At 42.5% G+C, this 17698-nt stretch overlaps 1 protein-coding gene and 1 long non-coding RNA gene across 10 annotated transcripts in view; one reads left to right on the forward strand and one right to left on the reverse strand.

Moving 5' to 3' along the window:
* Positions 1 to 17698, reverse strand: part of mical3a (microtubule associated monooxygenase, calponin and LIM domain containing 3a) — a 115465-nt gene that overhangs the window by 14607 nt on the left and 83160 nt on the right. For 6 of the 9 annotated variants that reach the window (XM_049575353.1, XM_049575354.1, XM_049575352.1 and 3 more), the window contains exons 30-42: positions 16547 to 16742; positions 15078 to 15358; positions 14757 to 14849; positions 13918 to 14079; positions 13385 to 13447; positions 12022 to 12096; positions 11766 to 11879; positions 11596 to 11678; positions 9458 to 11513; positions 9278 to 9372; positions 7320 to 7370; positions 6398 to 6505; positions 622 to 715 (exon numbers count right to left, since the gene is read on the reverse strand). In XM_049575353.1, the coding sequence (XP_049431310.1) occupies positions 622 to 715; positions 6398 to 6505; positions 7320 to 7370; positions 9278 to 9372; positions 9458 to 11513; positions 11596 to 11678; positions 11766 to 11879; positions 12022 to 12096; positions 13385 to 13447; positions 13918 to 14079; positions 14757 to 14849; positions 15078 to 15358; positions 16547 to 16742 (3471 nt within the window). The remainder of the gene's footprint in view (positions 1 to 621; positions 716 to 6397; positions 6506 to 7319; positions 7371 to 9277; positions 9373 to 9457; positions 11514 to 11595; positions 11679 to 11765; positions 11880 to 12021; positions 12097 to 13384; positions 13448 to 13917; positions 14080 to 14756; positions 14850 to 15077; positions 15359 to 16546; positions 16743 to 17698) is intronic. The other 3 variants (XM_049575358.1, XM_049575355.1, XM_049575359.1) reach the window with 2 other exon arrangements.
* LOC125888127 (uncharacterized) lies at positions 634 to 15356 on the forward strand. Its single transcript, XR_007449281.1, has 4 exons — positions 634 to 731; positions 852 to 981; positions 12043 to 12124; positions 15220 to 15356. It is a non-coding gene; the product is annotated as an uncharacterized LOC125888127 (long non-coding RNA).

Here is a 17698-nt window from a genome sequence, read left to right on the forward strand (position 1 = left end):
TAGATAATGTGTTACTGCTACTGAGCGCTATCCATGCTTCACACTTATAAAACTGCACCAAGTAATGAACTGCGCTGCCCGCTAACAAATAATGTATTCTTCATCTCGGAAATATATTGTCTGTGATAGTCCCTTGTCAAGACCAATTTGGCTTTATTACTTTGGAGAAACAAATACGTCTTTCTGCACACAAATCTACAGGCAGGAAAACGTTTCAGCAAGACTGAATAAGTGTAATTTTAATACAATCGAAATGATCGCGGAGGGACAGCTTTTCTGAGGTAATGCATCGTCTTGGTTACATCATCCTAATTATCGATATTATTATTATTCCCTTTAGAGCTCTAGAGAAGACTGAACTGATATATAAAGATAAAACATGGCCTTGTGGAGCCAGTGCTGACACAAAAACAAGCTTTAATTGCCTTACATACAGTAAATCACTTGTAAAATGTTAATAATAAGAGAGTTAAACGTGTTATGAAACGTACAACACCCCTCAGTTCATTTAATGTGGGCATTCGTCTATCTGCAGTAGCATTACCGATACACCACGACGCGGGAGATGGCCAGATTCATCTAAGAAACAAATGTCTGACGGTGTAGGTGACGAGTCTTTACCTGCTTCTCCTCTCAAAGCTTTCTCCACAGCTACGCCCCTTTCCTCCAGCTGCCTCTGCTTTTCCTCCACCTGCTCCAACTGCCTCTGGATGATCTGAACAAACAGGCAGGTTAGAGTTATTAATGAAATGCACAAATACATAAACACAGTTACATCGCAGACAAGTTATGTCACATGGGTGCACAAAATAACAACATCTCCCACTAATTACGGCTGATTTGTGTCACAGGTTTCTGAGGGACGTGGCTGCAGAGGTTACCTCTAACACTCGACTGATGCAACAGTTTACCCTCATTAAAAATAAATGGCTGGAGGCACAGCGGGAGCACCGCTAATTGGAAGTGTATTGATGTCTACAAGTACGTGAGCCTGTTCTGACAGGCAAATATTATTTCATGAATTTTACCAAAAACTATTAATATTTCATAGTTCTCAGCTTTTTGGCCAGCGCCACACTCTCACTGGTTATTGGCAGTGAAGGGGGGGGCAATTATAGAGGGGATGCAGCCTCTTAGGATGTCTGAGAGGAGCATTCAGCCTCAACACCCATATTAAACTCAGTCGTACCCATTTACAAATACAGCTCTGGGCAGCCAAGGTGTTCAGCCTTTTGACACAAAACATTTTAAAGTGAAATCAATTCCCGGTGGAGAGTACTCAATCTTAATCACCAGTTGAGCGGAAAGTATCAAAGGAGGTGAAGGACCTGTCAATGAATAACTCTTTTTAAGGGCTCTGTAATTGGAGGCCAAGGCCACAGAGCCAGGTGAAACAGCACGTACAAAATTTCATTACCACAACTTTTACCTACTTTAAAACTACTAATGCTATGAGAAAAAAGTAAACCAGTGTTGAAGGGCACCTATTATGCTTATTTTTACATTCATATTTGTATTTTAGTTGTTTTTTTAACCAGAACATGTTTATATGCTTTGATGTTCAACTCTTTATTTTCTTCATACTGTCTGTGCTGGAACAACTTCACCCTCTGTCTGAAAGCCTCCGGTTTAGCACCTGTTTCTTTAAGCCCCCTCTCCCGAAAAAAACAAAACAAACAAACAAAAAAAATTTCTGCTCTGATTGGTCAGCCTTTCTGGGTCTTCAGTATCTGTGCTCTCCGCATTCCTGCACTATTATTTGCAGTCAGGGGAAGACTGTAACAGATTATAGCAGCATTTTTACCACAAAAAAAAAAAAAAAACACCAATAAAAGGCTTTTAAAAAAAATCTAAACAGCGAGACATCTTCCAGCGGCAATACGATCCGATATCAGGAAGAAATAATCAACACTGGCAACCACGTTTACATGTAGCAGCGTACTTGCAGCTGGAGAATGACTGTTAACAGAGTACAGCAGCATTTTCTACTGTGAAAAATCATAAATAAAAGCTTCTAAACACAACTAGATATGTTCCAACAGTAATGTGATCCAAAATCAGGGAAAAATTAACAACCAAGATCACTTTTTTTTCTCAACATTTGCATGTAGCTACATGTAGCAGTGTAGGCTACCTAATATTAACACTTGCAGTGACGTGCCTGGAGCAGATGACCATATAAAGAAATCCATCACGATCTGATGTTAACGTGTAATTTAAGTAGGAAAACAGTTGGAACGAGAATTCAGAACGGTCTGAAGCCTGAGGTTTTTGCTCACAATGATCACTTTTACATGTTTACGCCATTATTTTAAACTTTGACCACATCTAATATGAACGTCCAACATTGTAACATAACATATATAACAGAAAATGAATTAAGCATATTTGGTCCCTTTCGATATCAAGGACATATTTTTTTTTTTTTATTTAAACCCTTAAAGTACCATAGCCACTGTACAAAGAATCCTTTCATGTTTTCATTTAATTCAGTAATTTAAATGCTGACTTATTGCACTTATTCAGTGTCATCTTCACAAGTACTATTGGCTTTTATCTGCCAGGAATACTAAGTGGGCAATAATTGAAGATAATTTCTTTGAATGGCCCGTGTAAACCAGTTCAAACTACTTCAAATGGGTTTTGCATGTCTTCAAAAGCCTGACTGGCAAATTGAGCCCACAGAGCCCCCTCTGGTGAAATGGAGAATTGCCTTTTGTATCTTAGTGGTGCGTGATATACAGTAGATACAAGAGAAGTGGTCCGGTTTAATGATATTTGAGATGATTATGATTGTGTAAGATTTCATTTATTGGTTTGATTTAGGTAAAGTGATGTATGGGTGGAACGATTAAATGAGCAGAAACATCAATTTAAGTCGTCGTCCCCCCCCCCCCCCCCGCCTTGGACTTTAACTTCCTCTGACAGTGCTCAACTTTATCAGTGCCACACAGAAAGAGGAGCTAAACAAGAAGCACAGTTTGGGTTCTGCAAATAGCCACTAAAAGGAAGCAAAATTTAGGCCAGCTAACCACGGCTCCGGGAGCAGAGACTTTAGCTGTGGCTTAGTGCTGAGTCAGTGGACTGGAAGCCTGACTGCAGAGTTACAACATCAATCACAGTGGATTTCCAAACCGAAGGATGAATCTGGCCGCACTCCAAGAAGGCTGAGTCACATTAGAGTGACCATATGGTTTGTGGAAAAAAAAAACAAAACAATAAATAAATAAAACAGTGACAACAATACTAATGTAGCCTTCCTCTTGTACAACACAAACACTACTGGCATACACATAACCCAGTTAATGTTTCAAGTGTTTGACATGCATGACGTTAATAATGGTTTGATGGAAAACACCCTCGTCTGACTGAAAGCTGTTCAGCACACAAACATCATAAGTAAACCAACACATGCATTAAACCTACTTTCAATGTCAAAACAAGACTAAGAGCCTGACTGTTTGAAAGCTATTCAGCACCCAAACGTCATATTTAAACCAACATATATGCATTAAACCTACTTTCAACGTCAAAACAAGACTAAGAGCCTGCAGTCATGCTGGCAGCTCTCTGAGGCTGTACTTAGGCACAGTGGTGCTTCAACATACTAACGTGCTCTCAATGACAACTTGCATGTATGTTTATTAAGTTCAATGTACAGGTTTAGCATGTTAGCTTGCTACCATTTAGGGATGGGTCACGATTTTCGAATTTCGAATAGTCGTTTTATTTGTGAAAAATTGATTTTTTAATGCGACTATTACTATTCGCCATCTTATTTCCCCCCTTTATTTGACATACAATTCAGCTCCTAACCGCACGAGGGCAGTATAAGATTTCTACAGCGGTGTGAGATGGGACTACCAGCTAGTCTGACGCTCTTCTACAAACAGGAGAAACATGCAGAGACTACTACTCCACGAGGAATGTCCGCAGTCATTCGGGGTTTCATAGTCGAGCGCACTTCTGCGTTGTAGTTTCCTAACACTGTTGCCAACTCCTCAGTCAGAAAAGTAGCTATTGGCTGTCCTAAAAGTGGCTAGAAGTCGCTAAATGACATCATCGCCTAATTTGCATAATTGTCCATATGCATGTAATTGTAATGCCTGCTGTAGGAGAGAGGGATAACGTCGTGGGAGAGACCAAAACTGAGTAAAAAAAACACTCTGAATACGTTTATAACTACAAATGAACCTTCTTTCAGTGATTTATATTAGACAAAGAAAATTTTACATTTACATCCCGCCCTGACTGTAAACCAGATCAGCCAGCGGCGGTTCCACGCATGCGCAATTCACTTGCAGTCTTGATGTGGAGGGGTTAACATCTCCTGCTCTGACTGCAGCTGGGAGGGAGGACTGGGCTGTCTGTGAGTGCTTTGGAGCGAGAGAGGAGCAATTTTTCAAAAAACTGTTGAATAGTTGCCACGATTTTCAAATCGTGTTTTTGCTTGTGCTGCCCATCCCTACTACCATTTGCTTATTCGCACTAAACACAAAGTACAGTTAAAGCCTCAGTCGGTAACTTTTATGAATGTAACTTTTGTCATATTTGGTGGAACTGTCACTACATCCACACGGAAGTACATAAGACAGATAACCATATGAAAAATGCATGTCCCTCATTCTACTCGTTTTGCTGCTAATGGCATATGCTAGAATCTAAAGCAGCTGAAGGAAAACAACCAATCAGAGCCGAGGAGTCTTTGAAGATGCTGTCAATCATGGCTCACAAACTGCAGTCAAACTAGGCAGTGCTGATCAAATATGAATCAAGATTGTGTTTATACATTGCCTGTTCCTCGCCTCATATGTTTTCAGAAACCTATTTTCTGTTTAGCTATAAAATAACATGATTGCCAGGTCACAAACTTTCTCATTTTACAGCTAAACAGTACACTAAAACATGTTTCTGAAAACATCTAAGGTGAGCAATAGGATATGCAGTAGCAGAATCTGAATATATATTTCATCAGCGCTGCCTAGTTCAGAGGGCGAGGGTCACAGGCTGACAGCTGATCACTGACAACCAGCTGTTGCTGTCACCGGAAGGAGCGCTGAAGTGCCATCTCCATGAGCCATTCTCCTCTTTAACAGTTTGACCGAAGTCCAAAGGCAGTGATTGACATGACTGATACTTTAGAGACTCCTCGGCTCTGATGGGTTATTTTCTTTCACATGCACACACTGCACACTACAAGGAGGCAGGGGAATATGATTTTTTTTTTCATGTTCCAGCCATAATCTAAAATCGAGAAGAAATAATCAACATCGGCAAACAAAATTACATTGTTACCTGACATTAGCATGTAGCTACATGTAGCAGCGTACGTGCAGCTGGGGAATGACTGTAACAGAGTACAGCAGCACTTTCTTCCGTGGGAAAAACCATAAATAAAATCTTTTAAAACACAACTTCACATGTTCCAGCAGTAATTTGATCCAAATTCTGGGAAAAATTAACATCATCAGCATAAGAGATTACATTTTTCCTTGAGATTAGCATGTAGCTACATGTAGCAGCGTACGTGCAGCTGGGGAATGACTGTAACAGAGTACAGCAGCACTTTCTTCCGTGGGAAAAACCATAAATAAAATCTTTTAAAACACAACTTCACATGTTCCAGCAGTAATTTGATCCAAATTCTGGGAAAAATTAACATCATCAGCATAAGAGATTACATTTTTCCTTGAGATTAGCATGTAGCAGCATAGGCGTCTCTGACAGTTTGACCGCAGTCCACGCGCAGTGATTGACATGACTGACAGCTGCGTTACAGACTCCTTGGCTCTGATTGGTTATTTTCTTTCACGTGCACACACTATACACTACGAGGAGGAAGGGGAATATGATTTTTTTCAAAGATTATCGGTCTAATGTGCTTTTGTGTGGCCAATGTCAAGTATTCTGCCATAAACCAAAGTATTAGACAAACTGAAATTTTGTCCCAACAATGGTGCTCATCCAGACGATGATTTGAGGTTTTGTTTTGTTCTACTTCCTTTACTTATCTTTATCTTTTTTTGGTGTGGTTGTTACAGAGGGATAAGTGGACAACAATGCCACTTCGGAAATAATTATTGGTAATAATCTAACATATCGTTTTGTTTTTGTTTTTGAGTTTATTAAGTGAGAGATGATGATGTTGATGATGATCAGATATGAATATACAGATGCTGAGCTTGTACGTTTCTGTGATGTGTGTTACTATAAGTCTTTTTTTGTATTGTTTTCTTTTCTTTGTTGTTGTTTTTGTTTGTTTTGTTAAGATTGTATGTCGTAGTTTTTAAAATCTTAGCTTTTAAAATCATGTTTCATGGCTTTCACTCAAAACTACAAACGTCCACCTCACAATTGCGATGGAGGAGAGGTCAGAGGATCACCAAAGGTCAGTTACCTGAGCTCTGTGCAGTCTCTTGAGTTCCTCCTGCTTGGCTTGTCGTCGTGCTGCTTTCTGGACCCTCCGTGTCAGCTTGGCATTCAGCTCCTCCTCTGTGTAGGTTTTCTGGGGTAATAACGAAAAAACATGGGTCAGAGAGGTCTCACCCACAAGCAGCTAATTTGTGGAGTTGACTCCATGGGGCCCTGGCCCTTTAGAAAAACTGAACAGGAGAGGAGGGGGAAACTGATTAGGTCTCGTAGAAGGTGAAGGACAACACTGACTAGCACAATGTAATCTATCTTGGGATACTTCAAACTTTACTACACAGCATCTACAGAGTAAACACTATCTACAGGCTTTTTTACGCCTTTAAACTGCAATCTGAAGGTATGTTAACATGAAATAATAAACGTCACTGCAGCTCTCACATTTATAATCCTTCACATTATGAAAACTTATAATTATAGGCATTAATACAGTGTGTGAATAAGCAGGGGTGTTTCCCCTTTTAGCTGACTTGTGAGGACATAAAAAGCTGGCATGAGTCAGGAGCAAGAGAGAACAGCACTGAAGGAAAACGTCAAAGTTATCCCAGCATCCAGACTGGAGTAAAAACAGTGCCACAGTGACAGATAGGCAGGTTAATATCAAACCAGATCCTCAGAGAGGAACCAACCCTGATATCAAGAGATGCAGAGGTGTCATTGTGACCAGAAAAGTGCGATTGGAAAAAGTCGCATTTTAACAGAGTGGAGATCCAGCAGTGAGTGAGCGCGCGCTGCGGCCCCGCCTTGTCACATGCATCCAGAGAGGACAGTTAGTTTGAGGCCAGATGCACATGAGGTGTTATGACAGCAAACTGGCACATGCGCTGAGGGGTGGGGGGGTCAGGGGTGGTGGTGGTGGGGGTAATCAATGGGAATGTATGTAATACTACCTTTGTGGCGTACGATCTCTTGAACGCCAGTGCGTGAGGGACATAAACAGACTTGGGGAAAACAAAAAAAAACAGGGAGGGAACAAACATGATACAGATGATGTGATTAAATGGGTTAATGATTATGTTAAAATTGGTCAAAATAAAACAAAACAAGGTCATAATTTAGCTGGTACACTCAAAAACAGGCAATGTTAATATCCCACACCGACACAAAAATGGCAAGGTGCAGCGACATTTGATACGTCTATGTTAATCAGAAATTAGTCAACGACAAATCACATTGTAGGACAACCATCTCACGTCATAAAGCAGTAACGCAGGTCTGTTATTTTTAACATTATGTCTACGAGAATATATCTAATACACTCACAGATCTGGGAAACTATAAACACCACAACAGTCACTAGAGACTATTCTACTTGATTCCCGGAGGCTCTGATTGAATTACGCAAGGCCTGGCAGGCATGACACAGCGCTGACCTCCCGTTACTGGAGCCACACAAAGTTCAAATTCAGATCGATATTACTGAAGAATAACAAAATGTCAAATCTTCATAGATGTCGTCGAAATGAAGAAAACAAAGAGCTTTATTTAAATGCTTTTACAGCGGTTAATGAATTCATGCCTCTGGCCCTGAACTCGACTGCGTCTATCTAAACCACCAAAAACACACACACACAGACTGAGCAGCAGTGGAGACAATCGTTTCCGAATTTCAAGCCAACGTAATGAATGCAAATGGGTTCAAATAAAAGGACTCATATGATGGAAATGTGAATATTGTGTGCTGAATTCCTGCACAGTCCTAATGTGCCACCTGCATATGTAATGAATCCGGGCTTTTGAATTCACTCATTTAGTAATTTTGTTGGCTAATTATGGTGGCGTGCATATGACATGTCACATTGTGGTGCTGAAGACCTTGGAAATGTGTTTTTAAATCATGATTTGGTTGTATGAACTGCTCTGGGATCACCCGAAGGCACAAATGCAAACATTTGCAAATCTAACATCACTTAAAAAGAGATGAATAAAGTATTTAATGTTAATTTGAGGTGAGTCTGAAAGCCAGTTGCAAGCTTTGTGGACTTAACATTAGTAGAAATTTACATATATTATGTTTACCAATTTCCAAACTTATGTTTAGATGAAATTCAAAATCATTTGACCCCCTGCTGCACAATACCTCCTCATCGTCTTTCTTCTTTTCTCGATCAACCTCTTTCTCCCGCTCCCTTTCTTTATGCCTTTCTTTCACCCTCTTTCTCTCCTTTAACTCCCTCCTTCTCTCCTTCTCCAGTTTCTCCTCCTTAATCGCTTCCTTCTGCATGCCTGATACTAGGTCAAAGATGTCCATGTGCTGCTGCTGCTGCTGCTGCTGCTGCTGCGAAGTGGAAGAAATTATTTAAAGGAAAGTGCTTTTTTAAAAGACAGTGAAACTGAAATGAATGCTATAGATTTGACGCATAGCCTTTGCTAAGCCTTTCCGCAGATTACCTTTTATTCACTTGGGTCTGGAGAGGCTAAACAGGCATATCTGTGAGGGATACACACGCTTGTGTTGTTGTGCTTTACACTTAACAGGATGAACGCATCACCTGAGAGTCACCTGTGTTTGCTTCCAATTTTTAAAAACTGGAAAAAATCAGGGTGCACTGAATGATTTCGTCCAAATTATCCACCAAAATTAGCTTTGGAATTAAACCTGAGACAATATCATATAATAGAGCATCAAGTTTCAGAATCATGCTTCATTTTATCGGCAACACCAAGACCAAAAACTGTTCAGAAGGTTAAGAACTTCCGAGGCCAGTCCGGCTCTGGTCTGTGCTCATCGTCATCAGACTAAAATGTCTTCTCCAAAATGAGCTCAGACTGGCTTTGCAACGCTACACATGTCTAAATACCTCATGACAAAGATGTGACATGTCTAACTGTGTCTATTGTGACTTACATCTGCCTTTGACTTCTGGGAGGATCTCTCCAGAACATCATCGCAGGACAGGTCGGAGTCCTCGGAGAAGCTCAAGTTTCTGCGGGATTTCAAGTCTGTAGCAAATAATAAGCAAAAAATTTTTTAATAGAAATTTTACAAGTATTGAATTAAAAACCTGCCCTGGATCAGCTTTCCTACCTGATGATCTCCCAAGAGGTGACGTTCTCTTCTTCCCAGAGTCCTGAGTGGTGGAGCTCGAGGATGGCGTGCTTGGACATGATTTATCGTCCTTCTTCTTTTTGTCCTTCTTGTACCCTGAGAAGACGGCCTTCCACAGCGACTTATGTTTGGGCGGTGTCTCTTCTGTGCCGGAGAGCCTGCTGCTGTCGTTCTTGGCTTTCTTCTCCTTCTTATTCTTCCGCGGCGAGAAGAGGGAACTTCGTTTCTTGCTCTTGCTGGACGAGGAGCCATCTGATGAAGCCACTGAGCTGTCCAGACTTTTGTTGCTGCTGAAGAAACGCTCTGGTATTGTCTCCGCCTTCTTTGACTCCAGAGCCTTCACGGCTGATGTCTTCGGAGAGACGGCTGACTTTTTACTTTTTCCGGCAGCATCTGGGGCGACGCTCCAGGCCACTTTAGGTGAGGCACCCTTGTCTATGTCAGATTCTTTCATTTTGTTTAGCTGTTTGGCCATGGCATCTTTCAGAGCCTGGCTCTTTACAGACTTTTCTCTGGCCTTCATTCTCTCCTCAGCGATCTCCTTGGCCTCTGGGGAGAACTGAGTTGCCCTCTGGGTCTTAAGGGCTTGGCTGACAGGGATATTGGGTTTACCGTTTTCCATTGCCAGAGCCAGATGCAGAGGTGGTCTCTCCTTGCTGGGCTTGCTGGTGGGTGGAGTATAGAACCTGTTCATGCTCGCGTCTGGTGTCCGCTCATCGTAAGACTCCTCCACGTCATCTGCAAACGGAATCTCCTCCACTGTCTCCACAAACGACTTCCTCACCTCCTGCGGTCGTGGCTTCTTCTCCCTCATGACAACCACTGGAGCTGTTTCTGGTTCTGCCTGAGGTGAAATTTTCCTAGGTGCAGGTTTGGGTGCAGACACAGGGCTCGGCTGGGTCCTCGGTGCAGGAACGGGACTCTTGGTTTTCTCTGGCTGTTTGGCACGCTCAGGTGGAGGTTTTTCCGTCCCGTTGCTCCAGGACACCTGGTGTCTCTGCTGCCTGAGCACGGCTGGAGACTGATTAGCAGGCACGGGTGGTGGTGGGCTGGAGGGCGGGGTGAGCATAGTAGAGTCAGACGTGTTGTAGCTGTCACTGTTCGCCGTCTGGCTCGTGACCATGCTCCCGTTTAACCCCAGGCCAGAGCTGCTGCTGAGGTCCCTCTTGTCAGAGCCATTACTCTTGGGCTCTGCAGGAGCAATGGGTGTGATGACCTGACCCTCAAGGGTGATGTTGAGTCTGCGAATGACAGCGCGGCCAGTGAAGGCAGGCTTCTGTTCCTCCGGTACATCTGGAGTCTGTGTCTTGATAGGGGTGGAGTCCTGCACTGGAGCTGTGACAACACTCTTCTCTATGATTTTACTACTGCGGTCCAAAGGAGTCAAACCAAGGCTCTTTCTGATCTCAGCACTCTTTAACCAAAATTCCTCAATGATATCTGTCTTTTTAGATGATTCTTCCTCCGTTGAAGAATCTATGGACATTGAGGGCTCAGGCGTGCCTTTGTCTGTTTTGGTCATAGGCGTTGAAGTGACTGCGGGGACAGGCTGAGTTCTGACGGGAGAGTCAGAGGTGAGGGGTGATGAGGGTTCCTGGCAGGGCAAAGGCTGAGCACACATAGGGGAGAGGGGGTTGCCCGTGAGAGGGCAAATAGAACGATGAGGGTAGACAGGAGATATTGGTGTCCGAGTCTCTGGCAGTGGAGTGGGCTGAGAGCGGATTGGGGAGCTAACAGGTGCCTTGACAGGGGTTCTGACAGGTGGCTCGACAGCTGGCTCAACTGGAGAGCTGATGGGTGATTTGGTGAATGAGGTTAGGGGAGATGAGGCAGGGACATTGACAGGGGAAGCAGCAGCAGCAACAGCAAGTGTCGGAGAAGGGACAGAGGAAGGTTCCTGGACTGGAGCAGGTGAAGTGGACAGTGGGCTCTTGGTGGCTGGAGAGGGAGATGGAGTTGACCTCTGTGGCTTTATTTCCTCAGGTAGGAACGGTTCTGAGAAAAAGCGGGCACCCGGAGACCTCACCAGATTTATCTGAAAATGAAAGAGCAGATAATATTCAGTAAAAACTAACATCACATACCTTCAATCTTAAAAAGTGCAGACTGATCTAAACCTGTGATTCTGGCTCTTCAGGAGAGGGTTCGAGTGGGGAAAGAACGACATCTTCTTTCTGCACGGGGCTGGTGCTGGATGGCTCTGAACGAAAATAACGAAAATATTAGCTTTAATCATGTGAAAATATTTCAGAGAGATCAATTCAGATTAATTATTAGGGGCATGTACCAATACTGGGGGTCATCCTCAGACTTTCTGATTCCTTTTCTTCCTCAGGAAGCACTTCAGCATGCTGCAGCTGATGCAACCGAGCCTCGGCTTCTGCATCTGAAGGGATGTCGTCTGTAATTTAAGCAAAACATCGTGAAATATTAAACTATTACACTGTTTATAATGTTAATTATTTATATCTTTTTATTGCAGTGGAGTACAATTCTTTTGAAATTATGGCTTCATTATTATTTGTATTATTCAAACCGCTCACCCTGATCCATCTCTGTACCAGGCTCCACATCAGGACTGTCTGCCTCTGCTTCCAGATCTTCATCTTCACAGAGCTCTGGCATGACAAAAGAAGACGGCAAGAAGTAAGTCAGCCGGGTAACACATTCTCGCCTCAGACAATAACAAGAGCGAGAACTTTTTTCAACTTCCTAACCTTAACTGAGCTGTTCTCAGAAAGTCTAGCTTCAGGCTAAATGTTTTTTTCCCTCTTAAAAAAAAGAGAGCACCGGGGTTCAAAGATTGCTTAATGAAAAAATCTATCAAAAGCAGTTTTGAAGAGCGGGGTGGAAAATTAAAGGTTGAAAAAGGATGAAAAGGCTTCACAGCCCAAATCCATTTTTTTTCTGAGGACAGCTTTAAGGAAAGTTTTCTGGCAACGAAATCAAACATTAGTACTGCCTACAAATGAACTCGTACGAGTCGAGTCAGTAAATATGAACAAAGGTTGGGCGCGGAGCAGCATTAGTGAACAGACACATGCATCTATCCATTTTCAGATGAGCAATGGATGACATTTAAATCAAGCAAAAGCACAACCAAAAAATGTTAATGACATCAGTTAAGAGACGAGCAATAATCCATCATTTAAACTAAATTAAGTGGGAGACACTGTGTTTCTAACAAAATCTGAAATGGAGAAATAACCCACACAGTTAATGTATGCAGGTTTAGGATATAATTACAGCATTAACCTTCACTTCTGCTAACTGCACTATAGGCCTTTGTCCATGTGGGTGCACAGGCACACACTAAAGGAACCATCTAATTCTGGTGGATCTGAACACAAGAAGATCTTTACCAAGCTTTTAACCCAGAAGAGTGTTGCCTGTGAATCCAAATATGTGTGCAGCACTCTTATTACATTCAGTCAAGCTATTAAAAAGTTGATATAATCCCTTTAACAGCCTCCATATCTGAACTTTATGCAAGTTCTTGTGCCAGTTAAGGGCTAGTCCATAAATGTAATAACAGTAATGGCAGATTACAGATGAAATACTTCACACATTACCCATCAGGGCAAGAAACACTGTGGTGTTAAGTGTTTTCAAGCCGTGATGGCTCTTCTGTCTCTGGGGTACATTACATGGCAGCACAATACGCTATGTGAGTAAAGAGAAAATACATGTTTTGAAAGTTGGAAGGGTGGGGTGAGAGGTTGGGGAGTGAACTCTGACCCCAAGAGAGCAGAACTCTTGTGAGCGACAGCTTTTCAGCATGCATGCTTGTGAGTGTAATGGTCTCTGTTCGTGTTTCTGCATGCTCCAGGAAAAAAGGCCAGCCGACAGATAGATAGAGTACGAGTCTAAGGCGGGATGTCGTGATCCCTTTTAAGTCTGTGCTACCTCCGGACATGGACTCCAACCAGACTCTCACTGCCTCGTGTCGGGCGGATGTGTGGGCAGGGGCTACGTTCAAACCAGATGGTACGGAACAACGAGGGATAGGTGGCAGGGAAATAACAGTAAAGTAATTAGACACATGAGAAAGAACACAGCAGAACACAAAAGAACAAAGCGGAACAAAATCAAAAAGAATTGACAAGGGGAGGGAGGGTTATGAGGTGCACTGGGATGCTGAAGAACGTTCACCCCAGAGGACCAACAGCGACTCTGAATGACAAATTAAAAGATTGAACACAAAATTAGACATTCCAAGAAAAAAAAAAAAAAAAAAGCAATGAGACAAAAAAAAATGTACAAAACCAGAGATGATTATAAACAACAGGTGGGTTAGTCAGGGGGGAGTTTGCTCCTCCTGTCACAGACACAACAGAACAGCAGCAGCCACACTGGTGAAACGAGACGCCCCTGATCTTTAACCCTGGGACTCGCCCTGCAATGCCTCCCCAGGTGTTCAGCTCCTCTGGGTGGGTTACCTGTGGAGGAGGGCTGCGTGAGCTCAGAGGGTTGGGAGAGTTGAGAGGCCGAGGCTGGCTGGCCCTCCTTGTCTCCCTCAGAGTCCAGGTGTGTTCTCACCAAACCTGGAATGGTCTGGGGATCCACAGGCTGCAGGACTTGTTGGATCTGCAGGTTCCTGGCTACATGAGGGTGTCGGCATGTGGTGCAGTGTTTTTAGTGTGGTGAAGTTGTGTGTGCACCAAGAAATCAGAGACAGATAAAGAGGGAAGAAGGCAGTTGTGCAGGGAAGATGAAAGCAAAAGAAGAAGAGAGAAGGGAAAAGACAGGACAACAATGAAAGAGAGAAGGCAGAGACAGTTAGAATATAGCAGCAATAAAACATCATCAGAGAGGCCGGGTTGAGGGAGGCTGCATGCACTAGACTGCAACAAAAAGTCAAACAATAGAAGTGAGCTTCAAAGATACGAGGTTACAGAAAGAAATAATACCCATTTGTTGAACAGAACAATTCTGCCACTCAATACCAAAACACAGCTGCAGTGCCTAGAGGGAAAACACAAACATCTCTGACATTTATCAGATTAGTGGATTAAAGCCGAATACAAAAACTGAGGTATTAAACAGGTTAACAGCAGGTTAATATAGGATGAGACTCACAGTAAGGAAACACACTTAGCAACACAAAAAACACAAACAACAAGACAGCAAAAAAAAAAAAAAAAAAAAAAAAAAAAAAAAAAAAGTTAAAGCCACACTCTTATTGTAGAAATCCTTTCAAAAGAAACCCAAACCGGCCAGGATTATGTATCACGCTCAAAGTTACTGCAAACGCATCCACAGGCAGTTCTGCTGCTACCTTTAAATGTACCAACATCCTCTTCATCTGTGAGGTGCTTCTCCAGCCAAAGGCCTGACTGGAGCTCTCTATCCCAGGGACAGTAATCCCCCTCTGCCAGCAGGGGGAGACAGAGGCCCAATAAAATAAAACACAAAACACAGATACACACGCGCACACACACACACAAACACCGTGGACATGGGGGAAGTGATGAAGAGGGGGGTTGGAAAAGAGGGAAAGAAGCAGAGAGGATGAGGAGAACAATGTTTGAGACAGTGACACACCGAAGGAGACACACTAACATTTACAGTCTTCACCGAGAGTGAAAAACAAATTTACCATCACTCGACTCCTCATCGTCTTCATCCTCATCTTCCTCCTCTTCCTCCTCCTCCTCCTCCTCCTCGTCTTCATCTATCTCCCCGTCTCTGCTGACTGCGTCTGCCAGAGCCTCACCCTCCTCCCCCTCCTCGCCCCGCAGTTTGGCGTGGAGCTCCACCGCCTCCTTCCAGGGAACCCCGCCGAGGTCTGAGGGACTATGAGGTTGTTGTTCCACCTCCTCCTGATCCTGATCCTGATCCTCCTGCTCATCCTCCTCCTCCATGTCTGACTCTGAGCTACTGTTGAAAGACAGAGGAGGAGTCAAAGTGAAGTGTTGGAACAAGTGGGAGGGAAAAACAGACAGCATGCAATATGCAACATGAAGGGATACATCTTAACTTGTTCTTGCTGTACAGTTTATTTCACTGCCAGTCTCACCTTCTGTTTACTGAGGGACTTTACTGAGAATATGTATATTATATAAGTTCTCCTGCAGCATTTTCTTATGTCAGGCAGTGAAGCCAAAATGTACACAAGGGCCACAACGAACAACTGTTTTCATTATTATTGTTTTGACTTATTTATTGAATCCGTAAAATGTCAAAAAATAGTAAAGAAATGTGCATCACAAATTCAGCCAACAGTCCTAAACAATATACGATAAGAAAAGTTTCACACTTTTAACTTATTGCTTATTAATACAGACGGACGTGGAGGGTACAGTTAAAATGATTAGTCGTTTAATCAGTCTAAAAATTAAGCGCCACTTATTTCCAAGTGTATTTTTTTTGGCAAACATGGGAAAAATTCATCAGTGTGGACAGGAAGTGAAATTCGTACACCTTTATACAGATAGGTGGGTAAGAGATACCGTGATGGTTCAAAATTTAAAATAACAATAATAATAACTCCAGCACACTGTCAACGCAGCTATTAAATATATTACACAGATAACAGGAGCTGATTTTATATTTAGAAAAAAAATCACTGGTTTCAGCTTCTCAAATGTGAATATTTTCTGGTTTTTGTCATTTTCTATGAGTGAGTCAGAAACAATGAGACATTTTAAGACATCACCATGGGCTCTGGGAACTTACGATGGGCAGTTTTGCTATGCATTCAATAGAGCTAATGATTAATAAATTATTCAATAAAAATAATCAGTATTGAAAATGTTGGTTTGTTGCAGACCTAATGGAGGGAGTTCTTCATGTCACTGCATGTAAGTTTGTCACTCAACCTCATGCCTCATGTAAGGAAATGCAGCATTCATTTGGATGTGAGACATATCACTCATGCTGAGAACCGGGGTTACGCAAGTAACCTAAAGTTTTTGTGAATTTGCCATCACTTTAATTCGGCCCACTAGAAACAATCCAACAAATAATCAGCTGCAACAAACAATACCATAATTTCAGCCAATTAGAAATCAAAAAAATTTGTTGAATGTCTAAAGTGCATATCTCAGTCATTTTTTATGCTTATACCTGGAGCCCAGGTCAGCGTCCGTAGCCTTGTCGAGCACACTGCTGAGGTTGTGCTCTGCCAGAGTCTCCTCAGGTACCTCCTCCAGCTCTTCCTCCCTCTGCATGGACAGACGGTAGTTCTCCAACTCGATGCGCTCTGGAGTTCCCCGCAGACGTTTAGCTAGGCTGGGCTCCTGCAGGCCGTTGACCTCTGGCACTGGGATTGATGATTGAGTGTAAGGTGGAGATCACGGGTGAAATGATGACATCAGGGTGGGCAGCGAGTTGGAGGTGAGAAGGCAGAGGGGAAAAAAGCACAGAAAATTCGACTGAGAATCAGGTAGGTGCATCAGTAGAGAAGAACATAACCCTCTGCAGTGCAGGAGCCAGGCAGGGCTGATTGTATTCATCCCTCTGTGGAGATGAACTGGACCAAAACAAATCTGCTGTGTCATTATTTGCGGAAACTACTACTGTGATTACTGTGTTTGTGTGAACATATGAGCCTAATAGCATCAAATCCATCACACATCCAACAATGTAACTAGTGCATTTCCATACACATTTGTTGTGACATTACTTATTTACCCCCCCACTATACCGAAGTATTTTCAGGACAAACTGACAAGGACACACCAATTGCAGATCTATAACTTAATTTATTGCATTAGATTATATTCCTACAGCAAATAGTATCAACAAACACACATAAGTTTAACACTCTAAAATAGTTCTGTCACACTACAGTTAGAAGTACCAGGTTGGTGCCTTGCCTTTTTCCCATCCTGAGAAGCAAATCTTAAAACTGTATCGGAATTTATCTCCAAAATTTACTTGGATATTGATTAATACGTGTGGAATGGATCAGAGTAAGCATTTAAAACTTTATACTACACTAAATTGCTCCCCAATTAGGACAAAATGCCAAGGAGCCCTGTGTAAATCCCATTACCAAAGGATAGGTGTGGTAATGAATGTGTGAGATTTGATACTGTATATTAATCTGTGTAGATGAAAAGAGTGGTGAAACACACAAAGTGATTTTCCAAGTAGGACATGCTCCTGGATCAACATCCCACATGGCATTCCTGGACCAACGTTACAATCAATCAATCACAGCCCTCTGACATCATCAGTGTGCTGCACCTGTGTTTCGTCTGAGCTAAGCTAGTT

Source organism: Epinephelus fuscoguttatus, linkage group LG4, assembly GCF_011397635.1.
Source record: "Epinephelus fuscoguttatus linkage group LG4, E.fuscoguttatus.final_Chr_v1".
Taxonomy (NCBI): domain Eukaryota; kingdom Metazoa; phylum Chordata; class Actinopteri; order Perciformes; family Serranidae; genus Epinephelus; species Epinephelus fuscoguttatus.